Genomic DNA, 19060 nt, shown 5'->3' with positions numbered 1-19060 from the left:
ATAGTTTTAGTTTTGAGGGATTTCTGCAGGCTTGTGAAAGCCATACGAGTTAGCATTGACAGGTGGGCGGGTAATTTGTGTGGATAGGGAGCTGAAAACTGACTGAGACCATAAAAACATCAAGGTGCAAATACACTAAATGCCTAAAGTATGATGGGCACTTTCATGACCAAGAATGTTAATCCTGAATGGAAAGTAGTGATGTAAAAGCAACACAAGGATTTGTAAAACAACCGAGATTGTGCAAAATATAACAAATCACAAGATAGATTTGATACTTGAGGTACTTTAGAGGCTCCGAAACACAGTCAGATATACAAAAATACAATTTTGCAGTTTTTTTTTTTATCATCACAAAAAGCTCTCGGATAGATTATGTAAGAAATTCAAACAATAATCCCCACAGCTCAGCCTCCTCTCAGCACTCAGCAGTCACGCAACATGTTTCCATTGTTCTAATGCAGCGTTTCCTGCAATGTCCAAATAGAGACACAGGTACATACAAGCTGTGTGTGTCTCTCATGATGTTCACTGTCTGGAGGTGGTGATCCTCACAGTCCACACCACAAAAACAGTATACGCGCACGCACATCATGCGTGAGTTTAGTTCAGAGAGTCCCGCTGTAGCACCAGTTCCCCATGACTCACGACACATCCGTGTAAAGGGCTTAACACAAGGTAGGAGGGGATAAGCAGCACCCCTGATGTTTAAGCTGCCTTTGCTTTGAAGCAGATGTGAGCATGTGTGTTCGGTCTCTCTCTCCTCCTCACTCTCTTTTTCGTTTGTGTGTGCGAGCGCATGCTGGTGTGTTCATGCACCTCACGAGCGCTAAACCACGCGTCACGACTATTAATGTATCCCGATCAGCCCACTGAAAAATGAAGCTAATCTGTTGCGAGGGAAATGGGGCAGGAATTAGCTCCTCCAATCCGACACCGGTTTTCCTTTTAGCATCTGAGGTACCCCGCCATTTATCTCCATGCATTTTCTAGCTGCATCCCAACTCACAACAACTAGTGGTTGTGTAGACTGATGCCTGCCGTTCTTTCAGATGACAAATACCGGCGTTCATTTATTTGCAAGTGATGATTAATTTCATACTTGTCACGAAGCCCTGATACACATGAATTGAAATTCCAGCCTGAAAATTGTTTTTTAGTTGACTGAAGTTGATTAAATGGGAATTTCAATTCATCTCATTCAGTTTTCAGCCAGGAATGATTTAACTGAAATTGAATGTACTGCAACCCAAAGTATCAGGGCTACCTCCATCAGACTCTCAGGCAGCAGACTCTCTTGTATGTTAAGTGTAAATGTGTTTGCTCTTCTCGTAGACCATTGTTCGAGGGAACCGGCCACCCAAAGATGCTTCCATCAACGGCCTGCTGGAGGATTTTGACAACATCTCAGTAACGCGCTCCAACTCCCTGCGTAAAGAGAGCCCGCCAGGCCCCCACCAGGCTGGGAGCAGCTCCAAACCTTCCGGGAGTGGTCACCCCAACGCCCCAGAGGAGAATGGATTCAACCATTACTATTCCCGCTACTCCTGTGACCTAGACACCTCCAGCAGGGACTTCTCTCTTGATCCCAACAAGCCAAGCTTCTCTATAGATGGAGACTGGGCAGTTGGGAGGCACTATCGATTCACTAAGCAGAATGGTCACTCGTACCCCATACGCAGCCCCTTCTACCCGGACGCCATGCCCCAAAAATCAGACTATGGCAAGCTTCCCCCGGACTACCACACCTACTTGGAGAGCAAAGGTCGCTCAGCCGATGAGGTGGCCTCCACGGTGGGGAGTGGTGTGGGCTCCAGCGGCTACTACCGGGCGTCTGTGGGTGGCTCGTCCAGCCAGGACTACCGGGACACTTCAGTAGGCACGCCTTCTCGTGCCTCGCTACACAGCGAGCAGATCAACTACCCGGACAGTGAGTGGAGCTACGGCGGCCTGCGGGACGAATACGAAAAGCGACCCAAGAGCTCCTATGTGACGCAGACTAGCCCCACGCCGGCTATAAGGCAGCGGTCTCGGTCAGGCTCTGGGCTGCAGGAGCCGAATGTCCCCTATGCGGCCAGCGGGGCTTTCAAGAACCCTCCACAGGCCCACCCATACAGCTCCTACACCTACCCTCGCCTCTCGGAGAGTCTCGGTAACTCACAGACCCTAACCAAGGTAACTACACCATCACAAAGACTAAGCATTCTAGTAATTTCTTATATATGAAAATTAGGGGTGTCAATCGATTAGAATATTTATAATTTGATTAATCGCGTGATTGTCCATAGTTAATAGCGATTAATCGCAAATTAATCGCACATTTTTTATGCTCAAAATGTACCTTAAAGGGAGATTTGTCAAATATTTAATACTCTTATCAACATGGGAGTGGACAAATATACTGGCTTTATGTAAATGTATGTATATATTTATTATTGGAAATCAATTAACACAAAACAATGACAAATTTTGTCCAGAAACCCTCATAGGTACTGCATTTAGCATAAAAAAGTATGCTCAAATCATAACATGGCAAACTGCAGCCCAACAGGCAACAACAGCTGTCAGTGTGTCAGTGTGCTGACTTGACTATGACTTGCCCCAAACTGCATGTGATTATCATAAAGTGGGCATGTCTGTAAAGGGGAGCCTCGTGGGTACCCATAGAACCCATTTTCATTCACATATCTTGAGGTCAGAGGTCAACGGACCCCTGTGAAAATGACTATAACAGTTTTTCCTCGACAAAATTTAGCGTAAGTGAGATGTAGAGCGTTATTTAGCCTCCTTCGCGACAAGCCAGTATGACATGGATGGTACCAATGGATTCTTTAGGTTTTCTAGTTTCATATGATGCCAGTATCTGCACTCTAGCTTTAAAACTGAGCCCGCTGAGCTCGCTATTGCAAGTTGCGTTGATGCATTAAAGAAATTAGTGGCGTTAAAACAAATTTTCGTCAACGCGTTATTATCGCATTAACTTTGTCAGCTCTAATGAAAATAGTTGTGACAGAAACTTTGACAGTGTTTACTTTCAACTGCTGAGCATATTGTATAAGCAACCAAATGGCTACAGTGGCTGTCCAGGAAGCATGTTTCAACACAGCACTCCACACATCCCTGACAAGCCTGTAGAAACATTTCAGAGAAAATTACACAGATGTGTCCCCACATTTAGTCCCACCTCCCGTCCACCTGCAGTCTCTTTCAAATATTCAGTCTTTTTTTTCTTTCTCTGTATCTCTCTCTCTCCCTATGTTTCTAGTTCTCTCTCATTCTCACTCTATACATTTTTTCTGGCCTTCCTGCCAGATAGATGGTGTCAGCTGTTAATCTACTCTTCCCCGAAGGAGGCAGGCGCCGCCACATACAGAATTACCCCTCTTCTAGTCACTGTCTCTGCACACAGATCAATTAATGCTCATGCTGACCATCGACCAGAAGGCTCTGAATCACAGAAAGAGTTACAGAGACTAGACAAAGAGAGGCACAAAGGGATGTAGAGAACAAAAGAAAGAAGTGAAAGGCAGCGACATGGCAGGAAAATGAGAATACCAGAACAAGAGAAAGTAAAAGTAGACAAAAACTGTGTAATAATCTGCCACGTTTTGATAGTAATTGTGTGGTTTTACTATGATAAAAAGATACGAAACTTAAAAGTATTAAAACAAAGAAAGAGTCCAGACAATCAATAGAACATTATACAAAAATATGGACACAAATGTACACTTTTAGTAGTAATTTGCAAGAGAATATGGATTTAGCTATCTTAAGCCTCTGGGACACAATGTTCCTAAGGTGTCATGAGAAGCTTAAATTGGAGTAACGTGTCTTGCTCTTCAGATATCTGCAGATTTCTGTTTTTTCTTTTTTTTTTACATTTTCATCAAATAAAGGCAAACATTTAAGAATAAAAGAGGATATATTGTGATGATAATTACAACCACAACAGATAACAGGCAAACTTAAGGTCGGATCAAATTTGTTAGAAAGGTTACATTTACACAGCTGCGCGTCATCTGCAAAGAAGGGTTTTCTTATGCAAATTCAAATTATGCCGAGAGGCCACTTATAGTGTTCTGTGTGTGGAGAACAAAACTACACACAGATATGAATCTTAAACAGTTCCATACATCATCGTATTGTCAGTACTCTTAACCAAAGATGTCACCAAAAACGAACCAACAGATATCACAGATTAACACCTCAAAATGATGAATGTGCAAATTTTGAGGTTAGATTATATTATTAGATTATTAGAGTGCTGCAGGAATGAGTCCCAAAATCCGGAAATGAGTTAGAATTTCATCACTTCTGGTTCCCTCGTCTCGAAGTCAGTGTTTTTTTTAATGGGTTTTTAGTTAGATAATAGATAGATAATAATAATGTCTGTGGATAACACAAGCGTAAGAGATTTTAACGTTTTGTCCAATTACATAAAATATATGAATAAATAACCCACTTAATTTTGAAGCCTTTACATATCTTAAAAAAGGTGGTTGCTAACAAGCGGCTAAATGAGACTATAAAACAACATCATGAAGACACGTCCTCCTCTACAGCTTTGTTGTGTATACTCACGCTCATGCGACCGTGGTGCAGTTCGTTTATAGCCTAACGTTAGCTTTTTACTTCTGGCGATTGCATTCATACATCAAAAATCATAAAAATGGTGTTCATTTGTGAAGATTATGTTGCTGAACAAAACATGTAAGTATCCTAAACATTTGTTTGCTACAGAGCTTTTTTCTGCAATAATCTAAAATCCAATGAAAAAAATCTCATTGACTTTTTGTCGAGGGAACCCGTGCGATTCTAACTTCTGGGCTGGCCAACAAAAATACGTCATCCCTGCACCACTCTATACTCAGCAGATAGCCAGTAAAATATTACTCACATGACAAAAAATGCATAGTCAATATAAAATTTGATTGTTGGTAAAATTGCCCAGCAACATGACTTGCTATTAATGGCATGTTTCATAGCTTATAGCTTCCCATTGTGTATGAAACACCTGCACTGTAAGTATGTTGGCACTGGGAGAGCGTGGTGCAGCCTGTGATGTGCTCCAGTGGAGCAGTGGGAGAGACTGACATACCCAAGAGATTCTTCCACACAGAGACTCCACAGACAAGAACAAACAAACCCTCCATGCATTAGTGGCGGTGTAATGTAACCATGTGTTTCCAATATAATATATTATTATACAGAACGTTATACAGTAGTAGGGGGCAAAAGATGCTGCTAGTCATTGTAACAGCAGGGGTAAAACAGTGGTCATTATATGAGGTGCTCTTCATATCATTTCTTTATATATTCTTTAAATCATTCTCCAAAGCTTTCAGTGCCCCATTAGGCCCGTTACAGAGGTGTGTGTACCGCTATCACAGCTCGCCACCATACCGCCGTCACACGCAGCGAGACCAGTAGCTGAGAGGAAAACTGGGTTTGCTGATGTAGATCCCAGGGTGCCTTGATGAAAAACCATTTAACCTGCATGCTTCAGTAAATAGCTACTCACAGAAAAAAAACAGCCACGGAGAATGCAAGAGTAGCAGGATTGGAAGTGATGCAGGGGGAAGGTCATTTTTCTTACATATTGTTTATTATTACCACTCGGAGTCGTCGTGCTTGAGGAGGCACATTTGCTTCCCTGAAAACGTACAGCGTGTGTCGGGAATGTAAAGATTTGACAAGATGCAGTCTCACGCAGAGCTTGTATATTGATCCAAAAAGATGTCAGACTATATTAGGTGTGTTTTTAATATTTGATTTGATGTTCTATGTAGTGTTTAAATCAAATTAAATATAGGCCATAGTAAAGAGTGGGCTGAGGAATCAATGCGCCCTAATTTGGCTTGTGATGTTTGGAGATTTTGCAGCAGTGGTATGAAAAAAACAAAACAAGGAGTCATCTGGCAGCTTAAGAATCACTATTCTTCTCGGCTCATGGACCTTGTAACAAACCCACCCCGCTCTCTCCGCTCTCATTCTCCTCCTTTTCTTCTCTTTCCCTCATTCAGCCCACTCACACCACTGAAGTAAATCCTTCTTTTTCCCTGCTGTTGTTGGGAGCCGGTGGGGATGTAACACTAGACAGCACGGAGACTTGGCCACACACAGACACACACTCCCTCTCGATCGTCCTCCCTCTCTCTTTCCTCTCTCTCTCTCTCTCTCTCTCTCTCTCTCTCTGTGTTTTGTGGCAAGTGCGAGCTCAGTGCCGCAGCTCTCGGTGACAAATTGATGTTGCGGCACTTTCCCTTTCTGCAGCCTTAGCATAAAACTGGCCGAACGATGTTCCACCGCGGAATTCAATTTCACAGTTGAGTTAGGTTGTTGATTACCCTGCCAAACTCAGATTAATGCGCGTTTAACCAACATGGATCAGGAGACCCCTGGCTGACAGCCAGCCAGCGGTGCCGGCCAACGATAGGGGGGCGCGAGACTGGGCCGTCCCAGCAGCACCTCCCCCCCCCCTACACCTGCCTGAGAGTGATTGATTAAAAGAGTTCACACCATGTAATTATACACCATCCCAACACATCAGGGCTCCTCCTCCCGCCCTGTCTAGGCGTGTGTGTGTGTGTGTGTGTGTGTGTGTGTGTGTGTCTCTTTGTGTAATAGTAAAGAGAAAGAGTGATAGGCACAGAGAGATAGAAATAAAAGGAAAGAGAAAGAGGGAGTTTCTTTTATTATCCCCTCAGTCCTGCTGGTTGAAGAACAGTTTTTGGAGGAGTGGAAAAGGTAATTTAATTTAATCTCCGCAGGGCGGATGGAGTTTGATCTACTACTGTCTGTCTGTGTATTTTGTATTGTCCACCCACACTATACTTTTTTGTATTAGTAGATAAAGTTACACAAAGTAGCATACTTTCTACACCCTTTCATTCCTCTGCTAGTGTAAGAGGAACAGTGTGTAACATTTCAGGGGATCTATTAGTAGAAATAGAATATAATATTTATAACTATCTTTTCATTAGTGTACTATCACCTGAAACTAAGAATCGTGTGTTTTCTTTGGCTTAGAATGAGCGCTTCATATCTACATAGGGAGCGGATCCTCAAAATAAACCTTTGAGCAGCAGCTCTCACTTGTTTTCCTGAGGTAGACCATTAAATTAGCAAAATTAAAATGACAAAAATCGCTCAGAAATATCGCCTGAGGAAAAAAAAACTGACGATATACTATATAAAATTGCCGAAAGCCGATACATTTGTCCAATCGCCCAACCCTAGTACATAGATGGTGACTATAAAGCACTGAGTCACCACTACTCATTTGTAGTCAGAGATACTCCTCAAGGTTTTTGTGTATGTGTGTGCGTGCATTCGTTTGTGTGTACATCAGGCCCTTTTATGAGTCAGACCAGTTTAGCTGAGTCATACAACTGAGCTTTTAATAGTTCTCTCTACATTCTCACTGTGTGCGTGCGTGTGTGTGTGTGTGTGTGTGTGTGTGTGTGCGTGTGTGTGTGTGTGTGTGTGTGTGTGTGTGTGTGTGTGTGTGTGTGTGCGTGCGTGCGTGCGTGCGTGCGTGCGTGCGTGCGTGCGTGCGTGCGTGCGTGTGTGTACCTGTATTCATTCTCCAGTACTGCTTTAAAGGAGACTCAGGTGTTTCCAGGATCTTAAGGACGAGGTGTGTCCCAGATCCAGATGCTCCCTGGGCTCCTGGTTGATGAATGGAGTAGTTGAGGAGCATTGTGGGGTGCTGATGATAATGTATGGTCCCTGTCCTGTGGACTAAATGTCCTCTGTTAGGTCTGTCGGGGGCTAATGTACCTGCAGACATGCGTGGAAGTAGAGCTTGTGTGGTCATGCATTTACATCGATGCATCCAATACATCTTTCAGTAATTTACGCTATGCCAAATGCATACATTATACACAAGTCTCAGAGCAAAAGTCTAACTGCACAGGGCTGTTTCTTTACATTTTGATCCATCAATCAAATAACCTCAACCTTGTGCTCTCTTCTCCAGGGTGACTACGAGCGTCCTGCACGTGACGGCAGTCCCCAGGTTACGGGTGGTGAAACCTACCCCCGAGGCCCCCTCAAGCAGCCTCAGAGCCACATCAAGCCGCCTGGCTACCCGCCAGTACACCTGCCCTACCCTCCTGTCTTTCACCATTACAAACCTTCACCCTACCATCACCCGCCCTCCCAGCCCAGCCCACCGTACACCCCTCAGGTACAGTATGTTCACCATGTTCACCCATACAAGTGATGACAAACATTTGAGAGATGCTCCCGTCAGGGTTTTTGGGGACGATACAGATACAATTATAATTCATTTAAATAAGTTAAGATAAGTTCATGTTAAACTGCTTTTCTCCTGTTTGTAAAGATGTGACCAGAGAGATCTTGCGTAAGACATTCAAAGTATTGTCAATGTCCATGTATCTCCAAATTTGTGTGTGTTTATTTTGAAAATATTCTGCTTCTGAAGCCAAATAAATCATTTAAAAAACATTTAATTGTCTGAAAACTGCATTGTAGCAAAGCTGAAAACAAGCCTGAAAAGCTGACATTTTGGAGATGCATGATTTTCACACTGACGATTGCGCTATAGATCAGGGTAGAATAATGCATTTTATGTTGTTTTGGTCACTGTAGTTTAGTTAAATGGATGTTTCAGGATTAATTCCAGTTTTTGGACTGTCGACAGCTCAAAAGTCCCTTTTTTAAAACAGAGGGAATTTCACCAAATACAATTCATGAATGAAAATATCAATACTATTTTATAGCCTTTCTCTGTTTCTCTTTCACTCTTAAACACAGGGGGCCTACTCACAGCCTTCATCACCTTACATCCCCCCGGGGGCCTACCCGCCTCCTTCCTGGGGGTCCAGCTCCGACACTCAACCCTCCAGAGTCTCTCATGAGCAATTCAGAGCTGCACTTCAACTGGTGGTCAACCCAGGTGAGAAATGGAAAATGAATAAGACACTTACATATGTTTACATAAACATTTCTGTTTTATTTTTCGGTCGTTGCATTTTAAAGCTGAGCTAATGTTTGTGTTTGACGACAGGCGACCCTCGGGAATACCTGGACAGCTTTATCAAAATCGGCGAGGGCTCCACGGGTATCGTGTGCATCGCCAGCGAGAAACACAGCGGCAAGCAGGTGGCTGTGAAGAAGATGGACCTCAGGAAACAGCAGAGGAGAGAGCTGCTCTTTAATGAGGTGTGAAACACTGACAGAGACGGGGCGTAACTGCACCACACTTATCACCAGCATGCTCACACCTAAAGCGACACATTTTAACACTGATCCCTGGGTGTTATTAGTTTATACAACAACACATGTACTGTAGGTAAAGTATAGAGTTTTTATTGTTGACGTTGGATGTTATACTGCAACTGTAGGTCAGCTTGACCCACACAAATAAAGAGCGTGACGCCCACTCCTCACATGTGAGATCAGAGCTAACGTTTGTCTGATTGCTGACTGCTCAAACAGGCAGCAGCAGAGATGAAACTGCTGTAAATAGCATCATTAAATATGGCTCATTTTGTGCCAAATAGATACAAATAAATCTCATATTCCCACAGCAAAACAGTAGCTTGCTTACTAATGAAAAAATATTTCCCTTTGCCTCCTATTTCCCTGACATATATCCACGGCAATCAAACCACTGGCACATTTTTTTTCATCTGTAATTGCATTCATCTGCTAAAAATTAAGTAGTGTTCATCTGAAAACCCTAGGCAAGGGAATTATTCATAGCTGTCTCTGTTCACGTTATGCTAACTATTGAAAAATGAGCTCCATATCGTTTGCACTTGAAATGAATTATATTTGCAGACAAACTTCATGATTGCTTGTTTAGCAGAAAAATATGAATTGATTGAAGGGCGGACCTTGGATTTATTTCATCAAGCAATATTGCACTGTGTGTGTGTGTGTGTGTGTGTGTGTGTGTGTGTGTGTGGGAGGGAGCATGCATGTATGGTAGCATGTATGTACAGTGAACACAGATGTGAAGCAGTTGGGAACTAATTTGCTTTGTGTAATCCTATTAATTTCTGAATGTAATCCTTTTATAGTTAAGCCCCCAGAACGTGTTCACATTAAACAAAGGAAAGTTAAATTAATAAATAATTGAAATTACATGACTAAATTTAATAAATGATTGAAATAGTTTGATTTCTTCGTAACACATTTAATATATGTACACAGGAATGTTTTTCAAATCAAAATATATAATTTATAGGCCAAGGTTTGTGATAGCTCTGTATCATGTGCCATTCCAATAACAACATAACATCCTCTTCTCTGTGTGTTTTAGGTGGTGATCATGAGGGACTACCATCACGAGAACGTGGTCGACATGTACAACAGCTATCTGGTGGGAGACGAGCTGTGGGTTGTCATGGAGTTTCTCGAGGGCGGGGCACTCACTGACATTGTGACTCACACCAGGTAACCTCTCTTGAATATAGAAATACAGTTGTGTGTTCAACTTGTGATTGACAGGTCGCTACCACGGCGTTGTCCGGTCTGGGTGTTGTCCATGTCGTCGTCGTCTTACAACTTTAACCCTTTCACAGTGTGTTTTCAGTTCATGAAAGTTAATAATAACCTTTTTGGTCGACTAAAAATGTCTTATTCAGGGTTTGGTTGTACTTAGCTCCACCCTCTCGTGTCACTTCTGGTTGCAAAAAAAACAAGATGTTGAACTTGAGGCTCCAAAACAGCAGTCCACAAACCAATGGGTGACGTCACAGTGACTACGTCCTCTTCTTATATAGAGTCTATGGACGAGACTGAGCGGGTGGGTGGGTGACAGCTCTGTGCAGAGCACCGGAACAAAAACACAGACACTTCACTGACAGTATGGAGGATAATAATGCACTTCCCGTGCCTAGTCTGATAGTCTGTAGATAGGTAGCCTCTCTCTCTGCCCGCTGAGCAGCGTCTGAGCGGCTCTCGTTCTTCAGAGGCAGAGCAATTAATTAGCAAAATAAAATGACAAACATCGCCCAAAAAAAACAACCGGCGATGTACTCAGCCAATCGCTGATATCTGATATATTCGTTCAATTGCACAACCCTAATCAGTACCACTCTCATATCTATCTGTTAAATATGAAGCTACAGCCAAGAGACAGTTATTTTAGCTTGGCATAAAGACTTGAAACAACGAAAAACAGCTAGTCTGGCTCTGTCTAAACGTAACCAGCACCTCTAGAACTCAAAAACAAGAGTGTAAAAATGTTTTTTTTCATGAGGTTGCCAGACTACACTACGGATTAAACAAACATGATGTAACTGATGTTAATTATTGAGCTTGAGAGGTGCTGGTAGGTGGTTTTTGTTTCCCCTGTTTCCAGTCTTTGTGCCAAGCTAAGCCAACCGGCTGCTGGCTATTTATCAGACAGACATGAGAGCGGTATTAGGTCTTCTCATCTAACTCTTGGCAACAAAGAGCATAAGCACATTTCCCAAAATGACGAAGTATTCCTTTAAAACCCCTAACCTGTTTCGGACAGACTGTATTCAGGAGGATTGAAAAGGGAGATAAGAGCTCAAATAAATGAAATAAAATAAAAATAAACTGATAAGATATATTTCTGCTGCCAAGATATAAGGCCACGGCTTTCATGTGTGTCGTTTGTGTGTGTGTGTGTTATTGTCAGTTGGGTTGAACGACTTGGCCTTGAGTGTGTATTTAAATGCCGAGACAGGAAGGCTCACGTCATTATGACTGACCGGATGCATGTGATGTTCTGGGGATGGTGGTGACATCAAAAGGGTTTACCTGGTAACCAGCAAGCAAAGCTGTGTTGTTAAGGATCACGAGGTCATTTTAATTTACCCCACTCATCAGAACTTCATAATGCTGGATGATTTCACAAGACAACGCAGAGAAACAAGCAGATGGGGGCTGTAATCCAGCCGTGCGTTTGATAGTGTTTAGGATTATTGTTCTCCAACTTTTCCCTAATTGCTTCTCTGTTGTTGAGTCGTGTATCTGAGCCGCCGCCTCATTGTTTTAAGCTTACTTCGTGCTTGGTGTTTAATTACAGTCATTTGCGTTGGAGTGTCAGCATTAGCGCTGTGCGGTGTCGGATGCTAATAACACGCTTTGGTGAGGCTGAGCACCGCTGCTGCCGTGAAGTATCTCGAGCAGTCTCCCACACAGATGTTTGTGTGTTCAGTGTGTGTGTGTGTGTGTGAGAGCTTCAGTATACACACGAGTGCTTTTATAAGTACTAATGGAAATCTCAGTAAAGAGGATATTATTGGGCACACATGCTCTCTCTTTAACTCTCCCTTTTCTGTTTTTCAGTTTGTGGAATTTCAAGTGGAAGTAAATGTATGTTTTTGTGTATTATTTCAATATTCAAAGAAAAGAAAAACAGGTTTGTGAAATTGAACTTAGTAGCTAGATGTTTAGAAATCTCACTAAATTTAGTTTGGTCAGTAACCATAGAAACTGACCCTTTGATTTGATTATAATGATAATATAATGATAATATAAGGAATATGGCAGTGTGTTTTTTTTTTCCTTGGTAATTGCAGCCATATTTGTCCAGGTGAAAGCTTTGTGCTATTTCTGTTAAGCCTTTTGTTGTGGAAATAACTGCTGCCTGCCTCGCGTCGTGCAAGCCTCATCAGCTCGCTGGGTTGTTGGCAGCAAACACACACACGCCTGACAGACACACAGGCGAGTCAGCAGTGGCAGAACGAGCGTCCGTCTTCCTGAACTATTTCAATCACGTTCAGATTTCAATTATACTTTAGAGTTTGTTAATGAGCTGCACTTCACAGGGATTTTAACCAGTATAAGTGCAAAAGCATACAGTATGTGTGTGTGTGTGTGTGTGTGTGGACGGATGCCTGTACGTTTGTGTGTGCGACGGTGCGTGTGTACGTCTCCTCCCCATGACAACCTCTTCAGGCTCATTAAAACTGTTTTTCACTTTGTGTTTGAAACAATTTTCTATTTCAGCGATCCTGTTTTCCGTTTAATTTCTGTGTGTGTGTGTGTGTGTGTGTGTGTGAGGGATGTAGGGGGGGTAGCAGTATGAGGTGAATTGTTTTTGCGTACACGTCTCCATCCCATTCACTTTGAGTTAGCCAGTTGTTTTTCCATTAGCAGAAGGCCCATTTATATCTTGTGATTGTAAATGCATACATGTGTGACAATAAAATCTGCTGCAATCTGCAGTATGACGTGTGCATATCTATATATATGTGTGTGTGTGTGTGTGTGTGTGTGGCCTGGGGGTTGTTTATTCATATTGCAAGTTTATAAGTGACTACTCCAACAGTGGGATCTGTTAGACTGAGAGATGAGATGAAGAGAGAGGTGTGTGTGTGAGTGTTGAGTGAGTTAACAATGTATGGCCGTGTGTGTGTGTGTGTGTGTGTGTACTCTATATGCATGTACTATATATTTGTATGTTTCCTCGGTCTATGCATGCAAATGAGCGTGTCTCTATTTCCGTACATGTATGTGAAGGCAGCTCAGAGCACACACTCACTCATAAACACACGGCATGGCCTGGCCAGCTGGGTCTAGATGTTAATGTTCAGTGGAGCTGTGAGTTTCTGTGTGAGCTCAGTCAGACGCACTGCATCGCCCTGTCTCTCCATATGGGACCCTCCTGCCTGCTCTGCCCATCACAGCTCCAGTCGCTGCAGGCTACAGGGGGGGGGGGTGTTTTCAGAACTGATTTCTGCTCCATCTTAGTTGTGTTGAACTGTAATCTCTTTAGAATGACACCAAAAAAAAGTGTGTTATTACTTTAAATATTAAATTAGCTTCTTTAGGTATTGGCTATATGGTCTTCATGTTGTAGTTTCTTTGGAAATTAGCGAAAAGTTTGAAATACAAATTGATTTAATACAATTAATTTAAGACATTCATTTTTTTTTTTTACTTTTTGAAAAGATAATGTGGTCCTCCTCCCTCATAACCACTTATCTTACTTTCCCCCTTACCCCAATGCACCACAGAGAAAGAAAGATAGACACATAGATTAAAAGAAAAGATTAATACAATAGACTTGATTCTATAACCAGCAATGAAAACAAATGTAATTTGATAAATACATGTGAAAAAAAGTTTGTAGTGTCTTTAATTAGGATGACATGGGCTGATAAAGTTACCATGAACGTAAAGTTACTATTAACTACATCACAAGAGAGGGAAATAATAAAATCCAGGGTAAGAAAGAAATGTAATAAAAAATATAATAGTGAATAAATAGATAATAAACTAAAAGTCCCTCCACTGCTCATCTATCTATCCTCACATCAGCCAAAAGAAAAATTACAATACCCTGGCTCTGTCATGACTCCCCCTCCCACTGACTGTATAGAAAGATGGACCACGCGTCTCCACTTCCTCCCACTGTACAAAAGTGAAGCCAAAATATCCCAGATACGGGAGATGCCATCTTGAGATTTTAATGTCATTTGGAGCCAGAGTCTGCACAGTAGTGATCGGGGGGGCTGAAGCCGCGGTATCGTGGTCCCGCCGAGCCAATCACAAGCCGAGCACGGCCACAGCTTGTTAGCGAGAGCCACCTAGCTGCTACGTTAGCACCACGGTAGCTGTTTGGCTAGAAAGACACAACAACTAACCATAATATCTCTATAACTACATTTATGATCAAATTGACGAAATTGGCGATCCAGATGTTTTGGCTTCACTTTTGGGGAGCTGTCGTGTCGTCCATCTTTATATACAGTCTATGGTGCCACCCTTTCATTTCCGTACAGTCCCTACAGTAAATGCTTCTCACATTTTCAGTTTGTAGGTTTTAGAGCGCCTGAAAAACATTGAAAGTTATAAATCATCCAATCTGATTAATCCATTTAATGTCCTCTACCGGTTATTTTGTGTATTTGTATGTATTTCTAGTGTGAACTAAATGACAAGTCAAACATTAAAACAAAGAGTGCAATTTTATTAATGTTTTTTTAAGTGAGTTTTTTGTTTTTATTACATTTCAACATGTCAAATATGCTCCTACATGCTCATCTATTTTTATAGCCATTGGTGACACGTACTGTATTTACGTGTGTGTCTCCTCACAGGATGAATGAGGAGCAGATTGCTACGGTGTGTTTGTCGGTGCTGAGGGCTCTGTCCTACCTGCACACGCAGGGCGTCATCCACCGCGACATAAAGAGCGACTCCATTCTCCTGACCAGTGATGGCAGGGTAAGTGCATATGATGAGTGTGTGTGTTTTTATATATGCGTTTAGATATATTATTCATTCATACTGCTCCCTTTGGGATGTTATTAAACAGGGATCTTACAGATACCCTAGGTATTAATAACCAATGCTGCTACCCTTGTTCCTGTCACTGGTGATATCAGTATAACACGCACACGCACTCTCACACACTCACTGACCTTCTCCATGGGTGCCACTCCTGCCACTTGTCAACAGCCAGTGCCAGAAACTCATCATCATCAATTACCACTCGTGCCCCAGTAATTAAATCCTGCCTAATGCCTCCTAACGAGCTGATAAGACGTGATTAATTGAAGGCTAATTAACCACTAATACGGGAGATTAGTGTCTTCTATATGAAAGCTCTTCATCACAATGGGTCAGTGCACTTCTTGACATCAAACACAGCGGTTCTGACACACACCTACACGACGGAGAGTGGAACCTGAAGGCAACACGGTGTTTGTGTGTGTATGTTTTGCAGATCAAGCTATCAGACTTCGGCTTTTGTGCCCAAGTTTCCAAAGAGGTGCCCAAGAGGAAGTCCCTCGTGGGCACGCCCTACTGGATGGCACCAGAGGTCATCTCCAGACTACCTTATGGGACTGAGGTGAGGACGACACACACACAGATGGATTAACACCGAGCCAGAGAGACTTTCCAGTATACTGTATGATTGTATGTTTTAATGTGCTGACTTCAGCTCCAGCACACAGATTGAATGCTTTCTTGTGTATCCAGGTGGATATCTGGTCTTTGGGCATCATGGTGATCGAGATGGTGGACGGAGAGCCCCCCTACTTCAACGAACCCCCTCTGCAGGCCATGAGGAGGATACGAGACAACCTGCCCCCTCGGCTAAAAGAGTCGCACAAGGTACGAAAGACTTCAATGCAGTTTTTTTTTACAATAAGCACAGAGGAAGGAAATTCAGAAGTCAAAGATGCATGATTTAATGAATGAATAAAAACTTGTTTTCAAATTACAATGCATTAGATATAGCTTTGAACAATATATGAGAAAAGCCTGATTTTGTTAGTAGTTACAATCAAGTATTTACAATCAACAATCATAGACCAAATAAAGGACTAGCATTAAAGCATTTCTGTATGTCTCCAGGTGTCCTCGGTGCTGCGGTCCTTCCTGGACCTGATGCTGGTGAGGGAGCCCTCGCAGAGAGCAACGGCCCAGGAGCTCCTCCAGCACCCCTTCCTCAAGCTGTCTGGACCCCCTTCCTGCATCGTGCCCCTCATGAGACACTATCGCCACCGCTGACCTGCTGGCCCCAAAAAACCTGCCCTCCTCTACACTATAAAACACACACATACACACACTACCAGGGTGGCACTGCCCTCACCCAGCCAAAACACCCCCACCGCTTGGTGGAGCGCCACTAACACTCACACCTGTAACCGTGAAGTAGATTAGCTAAGAGGCATATCTAAGAAATTACATTTTAAAATAAAAAAACACGACAGACAAAAGAAGAAAAAAAAATCGTCTACCATTTTGAAACTATGAAACTGGAGTAGAAGAGCGCACCGTGCCAGAGGAGCTCGCTTAGACGTCCAGTAGAAAACGTGAGGGCTGGCTCGCCCTGCTGCTGCAGTCTTCTCTCTTCCCAGACTGTGAGTCCTCAGCTCCATGTAGAGTTGTAGTAGCCATCAAAACAAGAGCTCCAGAGGGGTGTGGCGAGCTGCTGACGCGGCGGAGGGACCGAGGGGCCCGGTGCTCTGCTCCAGACCAGAGCAGCAGAGGGCAGAGCAATCAGCGGCGTGCAGAGAGGCGTCTTTGACTGGTAATGACTGTTGTGTCGTCAGTCCATCTGAAGGACAGGCTGCTGCTCAGCTGCTCAAACAGAGACGAGCTCTCTTGTATCTCTCTCCTCACACACTAACAGTGAAAATGTATTTTAGAGAAACTTGTAAGTTTTTCTGTACAGTTTTGATAATTTGCAGTATTTTATCGTGTCGTAACCATTGTGATATGAGCAGTATTAAATAGAGTTTCTGCAGAGATCTTTCCTACTGTTTATAATCCAGTTTTTGCTTAAAGATATGAGATATCCCAAATAAACCCATCTAAACCTAACTGTTACTAAAAATACTAAATATATTTATTATCTTAACATTTGTAGACAGAACTTCCATTAAATGTTGGAAAAAAAGGGTAATGTCAGAATTTTGTATGACGTTTTAAAGTATTTATTTATTTATTGGAATTGAGGGTTTATTTTTTTGGTAGTGTGGCCTTTTTTTTGTTTATTTTGTTTTTGTTTTGGTTTTGATTTTACATTTCTAAAACATCACAGACAGTGCTATCAGTTGTTATATCATCCAAGCAATATCCAAAACCTATTTATGAAGCCCTGTATTGATGATACTGTAATTACACCATGCATTTAAATGTAGCACAGATGGAGTGGATTTGACGACAAAAAAAAAGAGGATTTACTCTACGCAGACCTGTTTTCTTTTATATTAGGAGTCTCATCCTGTTTCTCTAAATGCCAAGAGGCGCCCATCCAAGACGCCCGCCTCCCGCACAGATTTTAGGATGCTGATAAAAGGTCTCGTTTTCTACTCACATCCTCACTGTCATCATCTCACTCCTTATCCCACCTCAGTCAGACGCACTACTCGCTATCACTGGAAATGCGCTGCCATTCTCATCTCTGGTCGGACCGGGAGAACAGTGTAATCCTCCCTCCCCGCATTGTTTTTACCCATCATTCACTGTGATATGTAAATATGACTGTGCATACGTGGATGTGAGTGTGTTCGTTTGTGTGTGTATGTCAAAGAGCAAAAGAGGTAGAGCGTGTTTATCTCTGTACAACATCTGAAAGTGTGTGTGTGTGTGTGTGTGTGTGTGCGTGCGCTGCTGGCTAATCCTTGACAATGTGTCAAGACTTGAATGAGTAACACTTATCTGTGGTGTTGGCTTGTACAGTGATATTGCATGTTTGTTATCAGTGAAGCTGGTTTCAATTAAAAAAACGCCCATAAAAACATTGAGATGTGTTGCATGGATTTTTCCTTCATCACCCTCTGCAGTCTCCTCTTCTTCTTCTTCTTCTTCTTCGCTCTCTGTGTCTCATATCAAGCAGAGATTTTTTTTTTAAACAGCACACTGTCAGATTATTCAAGGGAGTTCCTTTCAGTCATCAACAGTTTTATTTTCTCTTTGTTGTTTGGGTCTTCCATATTCTCTAAATTCAACATTTCCAACTATTTCACCCTAACTTCACCTCCGAACAGAGAAGCAGAAAGACACATCCATGGATCGGCGATGCCGTAATATACGAGGTTATTTCTCTTTCTTTCCTCTAAGCCATTTCCCTCTGAAACACCATAATGGGATATTGATTTCGCTCAGACAGAGAATGGAGCTTCTTTCTCAGAGAAAGATACCCCTGCCGATGGCCCAGTAAATAAAAGCAAAAAGTACTGGGGGCCAGTGGGTCTGCAGGGCATCAATGAAGATCAAACTCAAGACTGTAGAGCCACTGAGTTACTATTAAGGTGAATAATGTAATACATCCACATCATCTGCTCCAAACACAGGACGTCAGCATCACATTAAAGGTACTATGATGACTCAAGATTGTGAAATGGTTCCTAAATAGGAGTGTTAATGGTCTTGTTGCACAAGCTTCAAATAGCATCAATTACTATAAATTGCTCCCATGTTGTTTTTTTCATTAGATTGCATCATTTTCACAGCAGACCTTTTGGTACATCACTAAAGGAAAAGCACAGGTGTAATTAATATAAATTAATTAATAACTTAAACCTGCAGTAGGCAGAATGTTTTTGGCATCATTTGGCAAAAATCCCATAATAACCTTTCAGCATAT

At 42.4% G+C, this 19060-nt stretch overlaps 1 protein-coding gene across 5 annotated transcripts in view; it reads left to right on the top strand.

Annotated features, from left to right (window-relative positions):
* The window catches only part of pak5 (p21 protein (Cdc42/Rac)-activated kinase 5), an 83432-nt gene extending 65216 nt beyond the window's left edge, over nucleotides 1–18216 (top strand). For all 5 annotated transcript variants that reach the window (XM_074615526.1, XM_074615527.1, XM_074615524.1 and 2 more), the window contains 9 exons: nucleotides 1336–2175; nucleotides 7982–8191; nucleotides 8782–8923; nucleotides 9035–9189; nucleotides 10295–10428; nucleotides 15057–15183; nucleotides 15686–15811; nucleotides 15943–16077; nucleotides 16321–18216. In XM_074615526.1, the coding sequence (XP_074471627.1) occupies nucleotides 1336–2175; nucleotides 7982–8191; nucleotides 8782–8923; nucleotides 9035–9189; nucleotides 10295–10428; nucleotides 15057–15183; nucleotides 15686–15811; nucleotides 15943–16077; nucleotides 16321–16476 (2025 nt within the window). In that variant the 3' untranslated portion in view covers nucleotides 16477–18216. The remainder of the gene's footprint in view (nucleotides 1–1335; nucleotides 2176–7981; nucleotides 8192–8781; nucleotides 8924–9034; nucleotides 9190–10294; nucleotides 10429–15056; nucleotides 15184–15685; nucleotides 15812–15942; nucleotides 16078–16320) is intronic.
* Nucleotides 18217–19060: the final 844 nt, after the last annotated feature.

The sequence above is a fragment of the Sebastes fasciatus genome, chromosome 18 (genome assembly GCF_043250625.1).
Source record: "Sebastes fasciatus isolate fSebFas1 chromosome 18, fSebFas1.pri, whole genome shotgun sequence".
Classification (NCBI taxonomy): Eukaryota; Metazoa; Chordata; class Actinopteri; order Perciformes; family Sebastidae; genus Sebastes; species Sebastes fasciatus.
The sequence above is the reverse complement of the archived record's forward strand: the minus strand, read 5'-3'. Positions and strand labels throughout refer to the sequence as shown.